We start from the raw sequence: 20,280 nt of genomic DNA on the forward strand, positions 1-20,280 counted from the left end.
TTTCTAAACTGTACACAGATGATTTTGTTAATTACGTTTTTCATTTACCTCCATATCGCATCGGGGGAATTTGTATGTACTTGAGAGAAAATTCCAAGTGTTCCAGTGACTCGAGGGGAGAAAAGAAGACGTTTTAGGAGTCCGTTTTCCTGGTCCTAAGGTATCTCATGTGCTACAGGGTAGGGAGAGACAAGGGCAGGTCTTGCCGCCACGGCTGCTCTAGACTGTTGTACCCATTCCCCTGAAATACAGCGTCTTCGTCAGGGACTAGTCTCTGTTCCTCAGCGTTTTTCTAATAACAGCTCATTTAATCTTTATGCAAACCCAGTAAAGTAAGGATTCCATTACCCACGTTTACAGCTAAGTAAACTGGGGCACAGAGAGGCCAGCTAACTTGCCTGTGATCCTGTGATTTGATCCCTCATTGTGACACGTCCCAGCCGAAAGGAGAAAGACCGACAGTGTTCCTGCCTGTGCCAGATTCTCTGCTCCATCCAGTACGAACACGTCTTACTGCGTTTGGTGGTAGATTGAACCAATGAATAAGAGCCCCGGGACCAGTGTCTGAAATCCCCGGTCCCACAGGCCGGCCCCCAGAGATGGGGTCCGTCCTCCCTCAGGTGGTTTCATCCCCGGGTGGCCAGGCGGTGACAGCCGATGGCTCATGAGGGCAGAGAGGTGAGCAGGCCCAGTGCGGTCACACCACGGGAGCCCCCGGCCCGGCGCGGCCTGCGGTGTAGGGACCCGCTGCCGGGGGCCTGAGCGTGACTGGTCTCTCGGGTGCCACCTGGGTGTGGACATCCCAGCCCAGGTCACGGGGCCGCACCGTGCGCCAGTGGGTGTCCTTCTGACGGCACGACCCAGATGTAAGCCCATCCGTCACGTTGCTGCTGAACTGAGAGAAGGGCGGGTGGTTCTAATTCCGGAAGCAACACAGGCAGCCCGTCCTGGAAGGAACGGTGTGTTGGCCTCCGGCCAAAAGGATTTCCGTGGCTAATCTCAACATGTACTTGCCGTGTGTTCCAACTTAAAACCTGGCCCCGCCTCCCAAGACAGAGGCAGCCCCACGTGACAGGACTGGTGGTGGTAAAGAGAAGGGGGTGGGGGACACAGAGCAAGGTGGTGCCCGCAGGCCCCCCACGGCTCCTCGGCCACCACCCGGCAGATAAGAAGCCCAGCCCCTGAGCTTCCGCTCTCCTCCTCCTGCGCGCTGCCCGCCCTGCCCCCCCAGAGGCGAGTGTTACCTGCAAGCTCGTCCCGTGCATAATTGAGGGTGGTTTCAGCCGGAGAGGCCCCCGGGGGCTTTGAAGCGGGAGTGGTCTGTCTTTGACCTGCTGTCAGGTCAGCGGGCAGATGTGTATTAGCACCTGTGTGCATAGCCCGCGACAGTTCAGGGCTGAGCACGACACCCGCCACCCCCCCCCCCCCCGCCCTGCCCTCTGTGAGCGCGGTTTCCAGGGCTCTGCTTCCCCCGCCCCGTGATCCGTGAGCCATTCCCCAGTATACCGTGGACACGCAGGGTGAGGTGGCAGGAAGGCAGTGTTCGTGTGGGGACTTATTTACTCAAGTACAAAATCCAGGGGCGCCTGGGTGGCTCGGTCGGTTAAGCATCTGACTCTTGGTTTCGGCTCAGGTCACGATCTCACGGCTTGTGAGTTCAAGCCCCGCGTCAGGCTCTGTGCTGACGGTGTGGAGCCTGCTTGGGATTCTCTGTCTCCCTCTCTCTCTGCCCCTCCCCCACTCGCACTGTCTCAAAATAAACTTAAAAAAAAAGGGCAAAAGCTAAAAATACTAAAGGCCCACACACCACTCTTGTGGCAGCCTGATCTGGCGGGGTAAAGTTAGGGGCACGGATGCATTACCTGCATACAGGTCTGTTCTGTGCACGGCCACTGATCCGCTCTGCTCTCCACCTATAAACCAGAGGTCAGGGGTCAGGGGTTGGACCACAGGGTTCCGAGGCTCCGTCCGACACCAGCAGGCTGGTGTTTTGAGTCGGTCACAGCCGATGGGAAACCCCAGGAGAGCTGTAAACCTGAGGCTCTTGACCAGGACCCTCCCCACATCCCTGTGCTCTCTCCTGTGTCCTTGAGCGCGGCCCCCAGGGTATGCCAGGTCGAGCACCCACAGTGGCCGTGGGGTCACCGTGACCATGTGAGCGGTGCCCGCACCATAACGTGCCGTGCTCTGTGTTTTACACCCTCCGTTAACACGACAGCCGTCTGAAGTGATAGCGTCCCCGTTTTACAGACGTGGAAGAGTCACCAGGGTCTGACAGCGGGTGGGGGTGGGGGAGCCTACGTTAGAACAGGTCGCCCGGCCCCGGAAACCTGGTCCTGACTCTCCCCGTGGGGTCACGCTGCGGTCTCCCGTGCTCCCCCGAGTGCAGCAGTCTCCCCGTCACCCTGGGAACGTGGCCCAGGCAGCACACTTGAGTGTCGCCTTGACGGGGACCGTGGCCCCAGCGGCTGGGCTCACAGGACCAGGGGGTGGGGCTCTTCGCTGCTGAGGGGTCAGGACATGGAGTCACATCTCCTCGGGTGACGTCCTCCACCCATCCCCTCCCCCAGCCTTCCTTCCTCAGCCTGCACGCCTGGCCCCTCCTCCTGCCCGACCCGGGGCGCTGGTATTGAGCCCTGGGGCACGGACTCGGACTCGGTGACTCCCTCCCAGATGAGGCTCGGCCAGCCGGTGTCCGGTGGTGGGTGGAGAACCGGGCCACCCCCTCGAGGCTCCAGGACAGGAAGTCGGGCCGGGGCTGCGTGTGGTGGCCTCAGACTGGCCAGGAGCCCTGACGCCGGTCTGAGAGGCTCAACTCAAGGACAGTCTACGCAACCAGAGTTGTCGTTTCTGGGAAGAAAGCAGTTACTACATTCCCATTCCCCTTAGGGCTGTCTGTCCCCTGTGCTCTCACTGCTCCTATGGCGTCTGTTGTTGGTCCTCCAGGTCGTTTTTCCGGGCCAGAGGTCAGCAGTGGTTGTAGAATCAAATGCTCACACAGGGTCAACGTGGAGCAGGAAGCCAGGCCAGGACGGTGGAAGGTTGCTGTCCCTTGGGAAGGGACTGAGGGCTTCAGGCTGCTGAGAACATGAGAGCCCTGCCACGGGTGCAGATAATACGCTGTGACCGTGTGTGTGGATAATACGTTGTGACTGTGTGCACAGATAACACGCTGACCGTGTGTGTGGATAATATGCTGTGACTATGTGGGTGGATGATACGCTGTGACCGTGTGTGTAGATAATACCCTTGACCGTGTGCAGATAATACACTGTGACCATGCGTGCAGATAATACGCTGTGACCGTGTGCGCAGATAATACGCTGTGACCGTGTGCAGATAATACACTGTGACCGTGTGTATAGATAATACGCTGTGACCGTGTGCGTAGATAATACACTGTGTGCACAGATAATATACTGTGACCGTGTGTGCAGATAATACGCTGTGACCGTGTGTGCAGATAATACGCTGTGACCATGTGTGCAGATAATACACTGTGACCGTGTGTGCAGATAATACACTGTGTGCACAGATAATATACTGTGACTGTGTGCGTAGATAATACACTGTGACCGTGTGCAGATAATACGCCGTGACCGTGTGCATAGATAATACTCTGTGACCGTGTGCAGATAATATGCTGTGACTGTGTGTGCAGATAATACACTGTGACCGTGTGCGTAGATAATACACTGTGTGCACAGATAATATACTGTGACTGTGTGTGTAGATAATACGCCGTGACCGTGTGTGTGGACAGTACACTGTGACCGTGCGCAGATAATACCCTGTGACCGTGTGTGCGCGGATAGCACACTGTGACCATATGCTGTGACTGTGTGTGCAGATAATACACTGTGAGCTTTGCCGTCTGACAGCTGTCTCTCCAGCAACAGTCAGCTAGCTCTTCACAGTTTTGATACCAGCATGGATTGCCCACGTGAGAAGGAACAGCCTTAGATGGCAGCCGCACACAAGGGCCCCGGAGCAGGCCCGGACCTGGGGTGTCCCGGAACAGACCCGGACCTGGGGTGTCAAGGCATGACGTGGTTTCCAAACAGTCATCTAACTCCACAGCCCTGACGTGGGAAATGTTCACACACGATGCTCATTTTCAAAGCCAGCCCACAGATTTATTATTGCAGTACGGTCTCCTGTAAACAACGTCCGCTGAAGGCAGAACAGCATTGTGTTAGCTATGTGGGTGACAGGAACAGAGGCCGTTCTAGTCTTTTTTATTTTCTCAGCCATAGTTATGTCAGCGTACTTTAGCTTTATAATCAGGCATTTTTCTGTTGAAAAAAAGTTAAACAAGACCGCAGGACAGAGAAGGTGAAGTTAAGACGGCGGTAACAGGAAAGGAGCCAAAAAGCAGGTCTGTCTCCTGGTCACCAGAGCCAGGAGGGAAATGGCGTCAGGACACAGTTCTCGGCGTCTAGAAAGCAGTCGTTTGCTCAGAAGAGGCCAGGCTTTCCCTAATGTGGAAGCTTCCCCAGACAGTGGCTACAGACTCTCTGTAGTCAGCCAGGGAGCCTGAGATTAGACCATGGTCCCGAATTTTAACAGGGGGCCCAGTTTGAGCAGGACGTCCCTTGTGACCTTTACCAGGTGGCCCAGGGCACCCATTTTCCCTGCTGTCTTTGATGCAGAAGAATGTGGTAGGCTAGTAGATGTTTGGATGGTGTAATTGTACCTGTGAAGGTGAAATGCTCCTTGATTGCAAACAAATTTGCTGTGCTCCCGGGCCTCGGGCAAGCTAGAGACCATCACATCAGGACAGCAGGTGCCTCTGTCCCGCGGTCCCTCCTTCTCTGGCTTCTCTGCAGCCTGTCTCTGCTGCTAGTCCTGAGAGACCTTTACAGACCAGTTGGGAGAGAGCCACGGGAACAGAGTTCTAACACCACTTGCAGAAGTAGACAGGGTCCATAAAGAACGATGCCAAAGTAAATTGGGGTGTGGGTCGTTGCAGATACGGACGTGCCCCGCGTGGTCTTGAGCTCAGCTCCGTCCCTCCCACAACCCAGCAGCCTCCACCCGTCCCAAGTTAGCCTGGCGGAAGGAACCTCGTAAGAGAAGTGCTACTTTAGAGGCCCCCACATCTGAAGAAGCCGGAGGGTCAGGCATGTTTTTGTGCAAAAGAAACATACTCCGGAGTGTTGATAGGAATGGTTCTCTGCTGCTGACTGCTAATAAGGCAGAGGTGACAGCTTTGTCTCTAGGAAGCCTTAATGTCTTTCAGCTGGCCCTCGCTGGCCAGCTCCTCAGGGAAACGCCCCAGGAGGCTGGCCATCGGCATGCCGACAACGTCTGCCCTGCCAGGCCTCACCTGACCCGGATGGTGCCGTTGCCTGCTTTCCTGCCGCTGCAGCAGAGAGCAAATTGATTGTGGCTTCATCAGATAAGATGGGAGTGATTGGCAAGTAGAGAGAGATCACTGAAAGGCTGGAGGCGGCCTCTCCGCCCTTTGCCACCGATGCTCATGCTCCTGGGCCCGTACATGCGTGGAGTACACAAGCAGGTGACAGGAGCGTCCCCGTCGCCGGGGATCAGCTGGGAGAGACTCACGCTCCTGGCCTTGTGTGTCAGAGTGCACGAGCAGGAGGTGACAGCAGGGTCCCCGTTGCTGGGGATCAGGGTGGGAGACGCTCACCCTCCTGGCCCTCAGAGGAGCTCAAGAGTGTCCCTGTCATTGGGGTTTTACAAGGTTTCTGTCTTGACTCTTCTCAGGGTAGCAGTTCACACCTTTAGAGACTCCAGGTTGCATCGTTGCAAATCTCAGGATGTCGACTCGGGAATGTGAACTGTACCCCTCAGCAACCTAGTATAAAATCCGATGCCCCTGGGCGCCTGGGCGGCTCAGTCGGTTAAGTGTCAGGTCATGATCTCAGGGTTCATGGGTTCGAGCCCCACATCAGGCTCTGTGCTGACAGCTCGGAGCCTGGAGCCTGCTTCGGATTCTGTGTCTCCCTCTCTCTCTGCCCCTCTCCTGCTCACGCTCTCTCTCTCTCAAAAATAAACGTTAAAAATAAAATCTGATGCACCAAAAGTGAACCACAAGGCCGCAGAAGTTATCAAACAATCTAGTCCTGACTCGTGCATGAGAGCCCAGCAAAGAGTGGGCGTCAGCGGAATGAGGAGGTCTGGAGTTCTGTATTCCTCACTTGTATATCTTGACGTTGTGTGTTCTGTCCTTCTGTGATCTGCATGCAGAGAAGAGAGCATTGTTTCAAAGTGTGAAGCCCTGAAGGGACACTGTGTCCACAGGCAGGGGTTGGGAGGGCTCTGGAGTCAGGCAGATGGGGAAGCTTTCCAGGTGCACCTGTCTTTTCCCGGCAGAGTGACCGGCCTGCGTGAGCCTTGAGGCCCTCAGCCGTAGATGAGGGGCATCACCCGCTGCCTCAGGGCTGCGTGCGAGTTAGATCCGGATGCAGACAAGCGACTGAGCACAGAGCCTGGTCTGTGGGAGTGTTTAGTCCCCCTTGAGTGGCTTGAAACAGCTCCAAGAAGCCTCTTTTTGCTTTGCAAAGCCTCTTCCCAGAAGTTCCCCTAGGAGACTGTGGTGGGACAGGTAGGTCACAGGACTTTCTAGAGAAATCTGAGCCCCACTAGGGCAGACCTGCTCTCCCTTGAGTCTGGTCTCCAGTAGGTTACTAGTGAGAACTCGGGCCCTTGGGTTAGGGCCCGCCCCCAGTGGTCCGTACCCTGGGTGCTCCGTGTACAAAACCCATTCCCCAAAACTACCCCACCTGCAGCCCGCAGCAGCCCAGCAAAGCAAGAGCTGCGAGACTCCTTCCCCGGAGCTTTCCTACAAAGTGTGGTCCCCAGACCGTCGTCCCCAGAACGTCACCCAAAGCCCATCAGAAGCACAGGGTCTGGTGCCACACCGCAGGCATACAAACCAGGACCTGAGGTTTACGGTACCAGATTCCAGGGTCATGCATGTGACCACTGTGCCCAAACCTGCGGGCAGGTGTAAATGTGGTGTTCCTGTGGGCCAGGCTGGTGCAGTCCCCCTTGCTCATTCTGGGGAGCAGACCAGGATGCTTGACAGTGTCTTACCTGGACTTGGGCCTCGGGACAGAGGGATGGGGGAGGGAAGGGACACCTCACCACGGTTGCGGACTAAACACTTCGGGCTTTGGGTGGCGGTGTTTCTGTCACTTTCCTTCACGGAACTAAGCTTTTGGAGGTGAGTGCGCTCGGACCGTATAAAGTTGTATTGGTGCCAGAGGGGCGGGGACTCCTGCTTTTCTCTCTGGGACACGTGTCCTCTCCTGTTGGCGTCCAGAGTAGCCCACCCCCCTCCCACCTGCCCCCACAGTCACGGCTCCGGCCTCTGGACTCCTGGCACCATCCTTGTGGTTCAGCCCAGGCCACAGATAAGGTGGCCCCAGAGGCGGGTCCTCGGCACAGATGACGCGCCGTGAGGCACGCGACCAGTCGGTGACTTTGTCCTCACGAGGTGTGTGGTCCCCCTCCGTGAGGCTCCTTCTCTCCGGCTCGGTTGTCGTGGTTGGTTTTGTGCATGGACACCCGCCACTTCCCCTGTGTCCCATCCAGTGGCCCTGGGGGTGGGCCTGGGGACCAGGAGGGTGCTGGGCCACCTTTTCCCCTTCAGTAATTCTTGCCCTTCTCCCTTCCTGTCCACCTTCTATTCTGGCCGGAGGTTAAGCGCCCTCAAGACTTCCTTTCCTAGTCTGTTTCTGTTTTTATGATTCTTCATCAGAAGACAGATTAGCCAAAAATGTCATGTGACCTGGTCTGGACCCAGCGAGGCGGCACGGGCTGTTCACAGAGGCTGTGCTCCAGCTGGCGTTAGGCAGGGACCCTCGCAGGTGCGCAGAGGCCCCGCTCGCCCTCTGCTCTGCCCCGCCCCCGGGGACCCCACACACGAAAGCCCAAAGCAGGTTCTTCATCAGGTTGCAAGCGTCCCCTCTTGGGGTGGGTCATTTGGGGACATGTTAATTGGCAAGGTGACCCGTAAACAGAAGGGTTTTTTCCCCAAACCACCTGCCCCTGAGGTCAGTGATGACACAACTGGGACACAGCTTCGTCGGTTAACGCTGGGTCTCCCGACGCACAGCCTTTCCTCTCCACGCCTTTCCCTCCTGCCACTCACGTCCCCTCCTCACATTACAGTGATACCCATCGTGTTTTCTTTTCAGGAAAAGCCAAAGCACGCAAAGCAACCCAAAGTCATTAACCAAACAGTACAAACGATGTAAGGGAACAGGTGCTCAGAATATATTTGATACATTTCAAAAGGCCGCACAGCCCACGGCTGAGGGGGGGCGAGCGGAGGGGCAAGACTGGCGTTTCTGAAGTTAACAATCATCCTCGTGTGTAACACACTGGCTGCCTTTCTTGAAAAGAGAGGACGTCTCCTCTGTGTCTGAGGTCTCTCGAGTGCCTTCCGAGCGTCCTAGACCCAGACGCCACCACCGGCTGGAGAGTGGCCCCCTCTCCGTGGCCCCCTCTCCGCGTCCCCTCCGTGTCCTGAGTGCTGACGTGTAAAAGGTGTCTGTGTGGGACATTCCTTGACAAATTTTTTTTCATACAGAGAAGTCTGCGTCTCCTAGAATCTGTTACAACGAAGTCTGGAAGCAAATGCATTTTTCACGATTTTGTTGTTCTCCTTTGGAATTGCCATAGATCCTGACAAATCTGGAGCAGGGCTTGGCTGAGGACGGAAGTGTGAACAGCATCACACCGGAGAACAGACGAGGTCAGTGCGCAGACTGCTCGTTAAGTGACTGCCAGCCCCAGTGGTTTTCTTCATGCCCCCTCCCCCCCCCACCACCTTCTCTCTTAGTAAGGCCTCCGTCCTCGCATGCATTTGTTGGCTCGCCCTTGTTTGGGAAGCTAGGCGCCAGGCCTGGAGCTCCTGGTACAGGAAAGGCAAGCCCAGGCATGAGGCCTGCCCACAGGGAGCCCCATCGGGTGCAGGAGCCCCACTGCACCCAGAGGTCCCGGAAGCCAGCGCAGCTCCCGCGGCAGGGAGGAGCTGGGCCTTCCTGGGGGAGGGGCGTCCCTGGGGTGGGGACTGCCCTCCAGAGCACAGCCTTGGCAGAGAAGGGCACCCAGAGGCCCCAAAGTGCTGGAGAGGAGAGGAAGGGGGGCCCTGCGCGCCGCCTAGGAGGCCAGGATGACCCTGAGCCCCAGGCTGCTGGGAGCCAGTGAGGAGAAGGCCATCCCGTCTGTAACTTCTTGAGAACATTCGGGATGAACTGCTAATTACACTTCAAAATCCAACTCGATCGGTGCCCCCGAGAGGCCCCTCACCCACCGCTGACTCCTCAGGGCCGCCCCTCTCCTTTCCACACAACACCTGCCCTGTGGCACCTCCGGGGGCTCCGCCGTTTGCCCCTGTGTGCCCCACACGGAGCGAGCTCTCGTGACCACCGGCCAGCGTGGGTTATCCTGGCGAGCGGTGCTTCCTCTGCAGCTGCCAGAGGCAGGGAGCTGCACTGGTGCCCCCAAGGGCATGGTGACCCTGACAGAAGGGGACAGTGGTGACCCTGAGAGAAGAGGGGAGTAGGATGGGCAGGAGAAGTTTGCCTTTGGGGCCAGCAGCACTGGGCTGCATTTATGCTTTAAATACAGTGTCCTTTGTGTGAGAAATCCCAAAGGACAGCCAGGTTTGTAGGGGTGTGTGTGTGTGTGTGTGTGTGTGTGTGTGTATGTGTGCACGCGCGCACACATGCACTTCCGAGTCATGTAACTGCGGCTGAGTTAGCGAGGAGGCATCACTCACCCTCAGATGTCCCATCCTCTCGTACTGGGTGCCAGTTTGGGAATTTGCAAATAAACACTAGATCTCAGAAAGCACTTCCTGGGTACCTAAGGGTCATAATAGATAAACAGTTTGAAGGTGAACGGGGGCTTCCTCCCAGAGCTGGAATTAGCACACGAAAGAGGGCCGTGGGTGAGCCTGGGTGGCACAGTCGGTTAAGCATCAGACTCTTGATTTCTGCCCAGGTCACGATCGTAGGGTTGTGGGATTGAGCTCCGTGCTCAGCAGGGAGCCTGCTTGGGATTCTCTCTTGCTCTCTCCCCACAAAAAAAAAAAAGAAAAAAAAGAAACAAGTCCGTGGAGATAAACTGCAGTTCGGTGAGACCACATGTTGTGTTCATCAACAAAAGATACTGTTGAGAACTCTTCTTTTCACAAAAATGATGTTGTAAGCACCTAATATATTTTTAATTGCTTAAAGGCGCAGGGAGTTAAGTTCCTAATTCTAGCAATTAAGTCTATTGTGTTCTTAAGCAGGTCTGAAAATAAGCATACTTTCTGGGCAGGTGTTATCCTACCCGCCCGTTGGTCCTGGCACAGGGGAAGGGCAGCATGTGGGCAGAGCAGGGTCAGCCGGCTCACGGAATGACGGTCCTTTGGGCATTGCCGTCCTCCGGGCCTGTCGGCCGCTGCAGCCGCCACCGGCCAGACACCTGCTGGGGAGCCAGCTCTGCTTCTGCGTCATCGCCGCCCTGCCGTCACACGTCAGGGTGCTCGCTGCCACCACGATGGTGCCCACAGGGTCTGCAACACAGATAGGACAGCGGTTGCCGCTTCCGTTTAAAAGGCTCTGAAGGAGCGCCTGGGTGGCTCAGTCGGTTAGGTGTCCGACTTCAGCTCAGGTCATGATCTCGCAGTCTGTGAGTTCAAGCCCCGCGTCGGGCTGTGTGCTGACAGCTCAGAGCCTGGAGCCTGCGTCGGATTCTGTGTCTCCCTCTCTCTCTCTGACCTGACCCTCCCCCATTCATGCTCTGTCTCTCTCTGTCTCAAAAATAAATAAAGGTTAAAAAAAATTTTTTTCTTAAAAAAAAATAAAAGGCTCTGAAATGGAGACTTTGAGAAGGCGACCTCAGTAAGCGGAGTCCAGCATGCGGGCACCCTGCAGCCCCGTACCCTGTGCCCCCCAGGCAGGTGGCCGTGGCTGGGCCATGTGGTCTCCTGTCCGCCCTGAAGCTGACCGGCCACCTTCCTGTTCTCATGGCTGTGTCACTTCTTCGTCCGTTTTCCTCCCAGGGCCAAGAGCACCGGCCTGATGCCCTGTGCTCGGCAGCCTGGTGACAGGGGACCTTCTAGGCCAGAAGTCACAGGACCGTCGCTGACGGCCAGGGCTCGCCTCCAGCTGGCACACGCTCACCACTGCCCCTCTCTTGCAGCCTCCGTTCGGCTGTGGCGGTCCCGCCTGGGCCGGGTGATGTGCTCCATGGCAAACTGCCTGCTCCTGATGAAGGTACGTGGGTACGGAAGAGGGCGTCCGTGGTGAGGAGACGTCCACGGGCAGCCGCGGGGTTCCCGGACTCGCCCTGGACCCATTTAACGTGTATGGAAGGAAATTTCAGCACAGCGTAGAGTTTACACTGCCACGTTGAAGTGTTGAAACCTGCGTCTAGACGATCTAACTAAAATCATCATTCATTCCCCCTCCTTCTCGTTCCCTCTCCCTTTCTCCATCTCTCTCCCTCTCCCCTCCCCCCCTAACCCTTTCCCCCTCCCCATCCCCATTTCTCCTATTTTCCTCTGGGTTCCATCCCAGAAAGGGAGCCCTTGTTCTCCCCGTGTTAGAGGAAGGGTTTACCCTGGTCCTGGCAGGACTTGCTGACTGATGCTTGTGGTATCGGGAGACAGGTTTCCCCAGAAGACCTGTGTCTCAGGGACACCACCCAGAGCCTTCGGCCCCCACGGAGGCAGCTCGCAGATCGGAGAGGATGAATGGACGCCTGGGTCCTTTGTTCTCTCGTCTTTTCCCAGCAGGCCCTCGCCAGCCAAACAGGGTCTGGCTCCTCGCCTTGGCAGGAGCCTGACCCCCCCCCCCCCCCAGCTCCCCGGGCAGGCAGGTCAGGGACCCACACCCCCTAGAAGCCCTGCCGCAGCTGCCGCTGCAAGAATCCGTTAGCCTCGGACACCCAGGCGCGAACACCTGGGCTCTTATGAGACCCAGTCTCTGAGTCCCCCACAGGTCAGCCCAAGGTCATTCCTGAGCTTAATCTTTAGCAAAGCAGAACAGGCGGTTGATAGGGTGGCAGAGCTCCGTGGCTGGCCCTGGCGCGCAGCCCCGGGAGCGGGTCCTGTCCTGGGCACAGTGCAGAGGGCTTGGCCGCGGGCATAAATGCACAGCCCCGCCCCGTGCCCGTCTGAACCCGCCGTAGGGCAGCCTGCACGGCTCCCATCCTGGGGGCCCCTGTAAAGGCGTGACACCAGGGCACAGTGACCTCGCAGCACCCTGCGTGTCCCGGAGCCCCAGGCGTCTGTTCTAAAACGGGCACAGAGCTGGTATCTGAAACCCGCAGCTGTGACATTCACGCAGCCCCCCTGCCCCCCAGGCACACACGGCCAAGGAGCTCAGGTCTCCCTTCAGTCCGCACACCTGGCGTTTCTGACAGGGTGGCTTGGCCGCCCCTGCGGTGCCCGTGTCCCTCTACTCGCACCCCAGGGCAGGCCACCCCCGGCATGTGCGTGGGCGGATGCCCTCCAAGCAGGCCGTTCTCCCCAGCCTGCTGAGGACGGTCGCCAGCTCCTGGAACCCCTTCCCCCAGAAAGCCAGGTGCTGATGCGGAGAGAGCAAACAGTAAATTCACAGGGCTGACTTTTCTTCAGTCTCGGGGCCAAAACTCCCCAGGAGGGACGCTACCTGTCCCCCTGCCGACTTTTATTTGCATTGTTAAGACGTTAATAGCACATTATGGGAGGATTTCTTTGTTGCGCTGTGGTGGTAACAATGCCCTTAAGCACCAAATGTAAGTTTTCTACCGACTTCGCTGGGACTCCATACCGAACATATTATTGCTGCAAAAATGCTTTCTGATGAATGCAATTTGAGACTTTAGACGAGTCTTCATTTCCTTGAGTTCAAGTGCACGTTTGGCAAAGGTCTCCGCGTGTTTGTGCCCTGTTGCCATGGTGAGCGCGCGCGGCACTGTGGGGTCCTGTCCTCCGGGTTCGTGCACGGCCGCCGGTGGCCCCTCTACTCGGCCGTTTCCTCGCTCTGAGGGCCGGCTGTGTTACGGGGAAATAAATACTAACTTCCTTCTGATGAGAAGCGGACGTTTCAGCCCCAAGTACCCGCAAAGCGTACCGTGGGGCGCGGTTACTTGTGTCACGTGGCCGGCGACGTGTCCGCACAACAACGTCGGGAGTGGTTACGTGTGTGACGTGGCCCGGGACGTGTCCGCACGACGTACCGTCAGGCCCGGTTCCCTGCGTCACGTGGCCAGGGACGTGTCCGCACGACGTCGGGCGCCGTTGCGCGGCCCGGGACGGGTGCATCGGTGTGATGTCGCAAATGCAGCTCTCGTCCCCAGACTCGCGGAGGGCGGGGCGCCAGTGCGGGTCGGCCCTGCGGGTGATGTGCCTGCGCCTCAGGTGCGCCCCGAGGGTCCCACGTCCGCCCCCCCCCCCCCCCCCCCCGCCCTCCTGGGCCGCCCGTCGGGGCGCCTCAGGTCACAGAGGGACCGTGCAGGTGCGTAGACCAGCTTCTTCTCGCCTCCGTCTCCCCGCACAAACCCTTTCTGGCTGCAGACGGTCGTGAGCCCTGCTCCACGGCCCCCAAGCCGGCGGAGCTGCAGAAGGGAGACGGGTGCGCCCCGAGCCGACCCAGGCCCGTCCCCCTGAGCAGGTCCCTCGCGGCCTTCCTCAGAGCCGGTCGTGTGGTCTGCAGCGGGGCGGAGTGGGACAGCGACCTTGAGCGTTTGCCTTTCGAGGGGCCGCGTTTCCTCCGCTTGCAGGAAGTAAGCCATTTCCGGCAGTGATCGTCCGCTTAGGAAGCTCTGCAACCCACCCCCGCGTTATCTGAGCCCAGGGCCCCTGGAAGCATCGCGGAGGCCGCCCCCGAGGCTGCGGCCGCTCCTGGGCGTCCAGAGCGGCACCGGGACCGCAGTGATCTCGCGGGGAAGCCAGCCTTCCCGCGCGCCCCCCACGCCTGCGGATCCGCCCTGGAGGGTTCTCCCAGGAGGTGGTGTTTTCACAGATCCACACGGCCGTTACTCCGTCAGGGGTCCTTGCTTAGTTCTTTACACGTCACGTCATCTTCGGAAACACGGACTCCTGGCCTCAAGCACTGAAACACGGTTGTCAGACGGCGACGTTGGCTTCCCCGGACTCGCCAACCGGAAGTGGGCAGGTACCGCCCCGCACGTCCTGGCTCCGGCTCGGCTGGGCGCTCGGTAGAGTGAGTGACGCACGAGCCAAGACCTGCGGCACGTGGACTGGCCCGGATCAGTGACACTCGGGCGCTAACACCAACGACAGAAGGGTCTTCTGTTGACTGGAAACCAACAGCGAGGGCTGGGTGTTAAATCACAGCAGGTGACTTCCCCACCAGCAGGCGTCTGGGTAGGCCTCGTGCTTGTGGGGGCACCCGGGCACCCTCTGCTGGGGCCTCAGCCCCCCCAGGGGAGGGGCCTCTGAGCGCGCGCGCGCACACACACACACACCTCATGCACACACCCGATCACACGCACACTTCCACGTTCGCACTAGCACGCACACACTTGCTCATGCTTGCGAACGCACACCTACACACGTTTACGCTAGCACGCACATGTGTACACAGATGTTTTGTTCACACTCATGCTTTTACACACCCACTTGCTCACACGCTGATGCATACACGGTAGTGCACGTTCGCATGTTCACACTTGCATGCACATACTTGCTAATGCTCGTGCACCCCCCGTGCCCACACCTGCTCTCATGCTTGTGCTCACACTTGTGTACTTAACGCACCTCCGTGGTTTCTCACACTCATGCTTGCACGCACTTGCTCATGCTTGTGCTCACACTTGGGCACACATTCATGCACGGCTTGGTTTCTCACACTTGTGCTTGCATGCACACTCATGCGCTTAAGTGCACTCACTTGTGAGTGCACTGACACACTTGTGCCTGCTTATACACGTGTGCACACACAGCACTGGAAACAGCACAGCCCTGCTGTGGGCAGCAGGGGCCCCAGGAAAGGATGGCATGTGCTGTGAGGCTCCTTGTGAGCACCACACCTTCAGTAAAATTTGTCTTCATGGGTTTTCCTTGAAAGGGCCCGACTGGGGGCGCCTGGGTGGCTCGGTCAGTTAAGCATCCGACTTCGGCTCAGGTCATGGTCTCGCGGTCCATGAGTTCAAGCCCCGCGTCGGGCTCTGGGCTGACAGCTCAGAGCCTGGAGCCTGTTTCGGATTCTGTGTCTCCCTCTCTCTCTGCCCCTCCCCCGTTCATGCTCTGTCTCTATCTCAAAAATAAATAAACATTAAAAAAAAATTAAAAAAAAAAAAAAAAAGGGCCCGACTGGAAAGGTTTTCACTCTTTTCCTGCTAAACTGAAATTTTACTTGTCACCTGTCTCTCTATCATCATCCAGTTAGCAAGCTAGTAACTGCGAATGTGGAGGAACGAAGAACAAGCCAGGAGAAAAGTGCCTGCAGCCAACATTTCCTGCCGGCCGTGTGCTGGGACTCAGGAACAGCACAGCGTCCGGCATGGAGCCAGCTCCGCAGACGTCACAGAGATCACGGCTGTTCTGGAGAGCCTGGCTTTGTTGGGGGACCCGAGAGGGGCCAAGGACTGTGTCCTGGGCGACTGGTCCCGCCTCTTACGGACCGACAGGGGTTCCGTTAGTGTCCCGGCGGGCCGGCGTTGGGAGCGCAGCAGGGGGTGCAGAGATGGTCAGGTCCTACCCGGACCCCCAGGGCAGCGTGAAGGGTGCTCCCGACGCAGTGACAGAGGGCAGCTGCTGGGGTGCACGGCCAAGCACTGTGGCCAGCAGAGCCTGCTGAGTGTCCCACGTACACCTGCCTGGTGCGCTCAGAGAGCCCCCGCACCACATTCCAGCGCTCTCCCCAGCGAGCCTGCCCTGGGTCTCGTGCTCGCTCTCAGCTAAGTTGTTTGGTGGGGGTTTCTGTTTAAACATAAGGACTTTTCCTCACCTTTTAGCATAGAAAACGTTTAAGAGATGCTATTAATAAATTTGGTTTAGGGGCACATGGGCGGCTAAGTCAGTTAAGTGTCCAACTTCGGCTCGGGTCACAGTCTCACAGTTCATGGGTTTGAGCCCCGCGTCGGGCTCTGTGCTCACAGCTCGGAGCCTGGAGCCTGTTTTGGATTCTGTGTCTTCCTCTCTCTCTCTGCTCCTCCCTCACTCACACTCTATCTCTCTCTCTCTCTCTCTCTCTCTCTCGAAAACAAACATTTAAAAAATTAGATGAAAAATAAATAAATTTGGTTTATGTCATTGGCAGTGATGACAAGGTGAAATTCACCAACTCACTTAATTTTGTCAAGAAAGAAAGCGAGAGTCCAGGTGAATTACTAATTGCTATTTAGAAAGTGGAAGCAGGATAGACCTCAGCCCCTGAGGGAGAGGAAGGCATTTCCCGAGTCTGGTTACGAACAAAACTCGGGGTCCCGTTTGCCACGTGGTCAGGCAGGCTTGTGCTCACCTCCCAGGCCCAGCACTGGGTTTCCGCATCCTCCTGGCTCGCGTGTCGACGTGCCCTATCTTCACGTGTGAGTCTGCAGGCGCTTGAGCTTCTAATTTTGTAAAACAGTGATCTTCCTAACCCAAAATCCTCTTTCGGGTTCTGTCCCCGTAGGATTACGTGCTGGCTGTGGACGCCTATCACTCAGTCATCCAGTATTACCCCGAGCAGGAGCCCCAGCTACTGAGTGGTATCGGCCGGATCTTCCTACAGGTACGGGCTCCCCCCTCCCCACCCCATGCCGGGCACCTGAGCTACAGGGGGTGGGCCCTGCAGGGGTGGCCTGGGACTCAGTGGTAATTCCGTATTTAGGGAATAGAAAACGTTTTGTGTCAGGTGTCTGTTAAAAGGTTTAGTGTTTTACAGTAGCTGCGTTTTGATGGTATTAAGTCCCCGTTGGCTTTGACGTGATTAGGACGCACATCGCTAAATGTGAATTTACAGGTTTTCATGGGCAAGGCACTGAAACAGATTATTTTAGAAATCGTCCTGTGGCAGTAGGAAAAGGGTTGATGAAACCATCAGGAACATTCTTTCAGCTTGGCCGATACTAGCGTAACTTGCTGATAGCTTGCTGGAAAGGGCACCTGGAAGCGGCGGTCCAGCAGCGCACGAGGGGAGGGACGACAGCTCTCGCCAAGAGCATCGCTGGTCTGGGATGAGCTTTCCTGGACCCCTTGGCGACGGAGTGATGGGTGCCCTCCTCACTCCTGTCTCTCCCAGGACGGCAATCCCACCCTTGCGGGCTGAGCCCAGGCGGCCTCTGCCCCCCTCCCACCCTCGGGGCGTAGGGCTTTCTGCCATAACACCCCGGAGCAAAGTCGGAGAAGGGTCAGAAGTACGTCGAGCACCACTGGCCCTGAGCAGGCGCCACGCCCAGCCAGCCCTGCCGCCGTGGGTACTGCCGGCCACTTTACAGATTAGCAAACTGAAGCTTTCCTGTGGTTGAGTCACCCGCCCGAGGTCCCAGAGATCCGGCGAACAGAGCCTCTGTGAGCCCGGAGCTCAGGTGGTTTTCACCGAAGGTGGGTCCTGTCCACCCCCGTCCTCACTCCACGCACACACGTGTGCACCCCCGTCCTCACTCCACGTACACACGCGCACCTCTCTCCTCCTCCCACAAGCCATACTGCTCCTGGGGAGCACAGACGGGTTGCAGGGACAGCCTGACAGTGAAGGCCAGCTGTGGTCTCGGAGTCCTTCCCAGGGCACTCAGGGGCCTCTGTTGTGGGGCCGTTAAGGGCGACCCTCACTAAACCGGATGCTGAGGAACGCACTCCGTAGAGGCTGGAGGACCCAGCTTTCTGTCTGTTCTTGGTGCTTAGCTAGCAGGTGAGCCCAGGCAAGCCGCCGAACTGAGCCGCATTGTCTCTGTACGCCGTGGATGCTCGTTAGTGTCCTTTGGGGTCACTGAGCAGACAAAGCAGGACCGTCCGTGTAAGAACGCGGTGCCGTGGGGGCGCCCGGCCGGCTCAGCCACTAGAGCGCGTGACTCTCAATCACGCGTGTGAGTTTGAGCCCCGCGCTGGGTGTAAAGATTACCCTAAAAAAATAAAACCTTTAAAAACAACAAGAAAAAAAGAATACAGTGCTGTGCCTGGGATCATGCTGATTATCGAAATGAAACATCCTGCGTCTGCTCTAATTCCTCACCGCTCAGGACAGTCTTCATTTCTGAGTCATAATTTACGTAATTTGAGGACTCCACGCCTGACATCCATTTACGAATCCTGAGATACGAAAGCACATCCTCCTGTGGGAGTCACGGGAGTGACAGGACTGAGGCCCGGATCTCAGAACGGATAGTACCAAAGCCGCGGGGACTTGGCAAGACTGCCCTGTAGACGTTTCCGGCCCGGCTCCGAGCGGGTCCAGCGTCACCAGGGGAGGTGGTGAGCGGTGCAGGGAAAGCTCTTGGTGTCCCCCGTTCTCAGGGCTGGGGAGGTGACTGCTGGTCAGGAACACCACCCCCCTCCCCCCACCGTGTGAACACAGGCCACAGGAAGCTGGTTGACTGGACTCACCGAAGTCCCCACCACGTGGCCGGGAGACCTTGTCACCTCGGACTATTTATCAAACGCCTGTCACTGATACTTCTGTTGCTGAAGAACAGTGGTGTGAACTTTGGTTTTGTAAAGGAAATCGAGATGGCAGGACTCCCCGTTTATGACACGTTCCCATTGGAGCTGGTCAGAGGTGGCCTCGCTCGGTTGACAGGTCATCTGTTACCGCATCCGTGTGCCGAACAGGAAAGGCAGGCACAGGTAAGGTCTTGGTCGACAGGGTAAGCGTGCTGCCTGACGCATCCGGATCTGAGAGGAGAGAGGACAGCCGCTGAGCAGGTCTCGTGCTCGGAGACCCGGGAGCCCTTACGGAAGCTGAGGCTCCCGGTGGAACGTTGCTGTTCCGGGCCGGCGTGGTCGTGCGCCTCCCGTAGCCCGTCCTGTGATCTGCCAGTGTTGAGGCGCCGGCGACAGCTTCCCGCCTGCTCTACGGGGAGCCCGTGCTGCCACAGTCAGGGTTCACTGTACAGGTCTCCCTGGGAGAAACCACACAGTGGCTTGCATTCGTGGGGAGTTCTAGAGCTTTCCGGACCCCTGTGATAAAGAGCGAGTCCTAGGGCCCGGTGGCCATGCCTCTTTGTCCTGACCTGCCCTGCACCCTCACCTGCTTCCTGATGCGCGTGCCCTGTACAGCAGGCGTGCTCGCTGCCGAGCTCTGGTTTCTTTACGGTCGCCCCAGCAGGCGCCCATCCGCACCCGGGTTCAGAAGCGGTGCTGGGACCGGCCCCTCCAGACCGGGCCACTGCCTGAGGGCCCCTGTCTCCAGTCTCTGCGTTCGGCCCCCCAGAGGGGCCCAGAGGCAGCGTGGGCACGTGCGAGTCGTGGCACTGCCCTGGCCTCCAGCCCCGTCTGGCTCCCATCCACCCCAGACCTTAGCCTCCTGAAATGCCGCTCCCTTCTGTCATCCTCGGTCAGAGCCCCTGCTGGCGCCTCATGGCTTACCTGTCGGGTAAGCTCACGCCTGAAGCCCGCGCTCAGGGCCCTCCCAGATTCGGCACTAACTCCTGCTTTGCAGCCTACTTTTCTCCCTGCTTGGGCTCCCTTTCCCTCTGCCTGCCTGTGCAGGATTTGCCTGTCCTCTAGGGCACCGTGAAGTCACCTGGACCCCTCGATGAGCTCTCCCCTGACTTCTCTCCCAAGGCATCTCGGAGAATAAATGCACACAGCCCCGGAGCTGAGTGGGAGAAGACAGGCCATGGGAGCCAGCTCGGGGCCGTGTGGCTCTGAGCAGGTCATGTGACCTTGCTGGGCTTCAGTCCCCTCTGTGAGATAGCGAGTCGGGGATCTCAGCAGAGATCGGACTGTGCACGGGGCCTGGGACACGTGTGGTCTACTGGGTTTCTGTGCCTCTCAGCCTCCCGCCGGCCTCGAGCAGTGGGGCACGCCTGACTCCCACCAACCGAAAGGCAGAGCCGCCCCAGAGAGTGGCTAACCCCAGGATGTCGGGGTGGGGAGCTCCCTAGAGATGCTGACGCACACAGGCCGGGAGCCCACAAGCTGCTGGGGGACGTGCGCGCGACACCTGGCCGCATGGTCCGTGTTGCAGCCCCAGAGCCATCCTGCTGGCATGTGTGCTCGTGTCTAACCTTACGCCTCAGCTCACATTAAGGACGTGTTTGGTGGGATGAGATGATGAGAGATGGTCACCGGGGGCGGAGCCTGGCATGGTGTTCTGTTATGTGGCCCTGACCCGTAATAGTGCAGAAACAGGACATTTGGGGACCAGACGAGGTCTAGCC

General features: G+C 57.9%; 2 protein-coding genes across 5 annotated transcripts in view; both read left to right on the forward strand.

Moving 5' to 3' along the window:
- TRAPPC12 (trafficking protein particle complex subunit 12) overlaps window positions 1-20,280 on the forward strand; it is an 86,444-nt gene that overhangs the window by 52,406 nt on the left and 13,758 nt on the right. For 3 of the 4 annotated variants that reach the window (XR_009248147.1, XR_009248146.1, XM_058682417.1), the window contains exons 7-9: window positions 8,656-8,728; window positions 11,170-11,243; window positions 16,593-16,691. The exons of the other annotated variant lie outside the window; for it this stretch is intronic. Coding sequence is in view for 1 of the 3 variants with exons in the window: in XM_058682417.1 (XP_058538400.1) it covers window positions 8,656-8,728; window positions 11,170-11,243; window positions 16,593-16,691 (246 nt within the window). In the remaining 2 variants the exon portion in view is untranslated. The remainder of the gene's footprint in view (window positions 1-8,655; window positions 8,729-11,169; window positions 11,244-16,592; window positions 16,692-20,280) is intronic. 4 annotated transcript variants of the gene reach the window in all.
- The window catches only part of RPS7 (ribosomal protein S7), a 119,572-nt gene that overhangs the window by 4,465 nt on the left and 94,827 nt on the right, over window positions 1-20,280 (forward strand). The gene's annotated exons all lie outside the window — the stretch shown is intronic.

Source organism: Neofelis nebulosa, chromosome 9 (genome assembly GCF_028018385.1).
Source record: "Neofelis nebulosa isolate mNeoNeb1 chromosome 9, mNeoNeb1.pri, whole genome shotgun sequence".
Classification (NCBI taxonomy): Eukaryota; Metazoa; Chordata; class Mammalia; order Carnivora; family Felidae; genus Neofelis; species Neofelis nebulosa.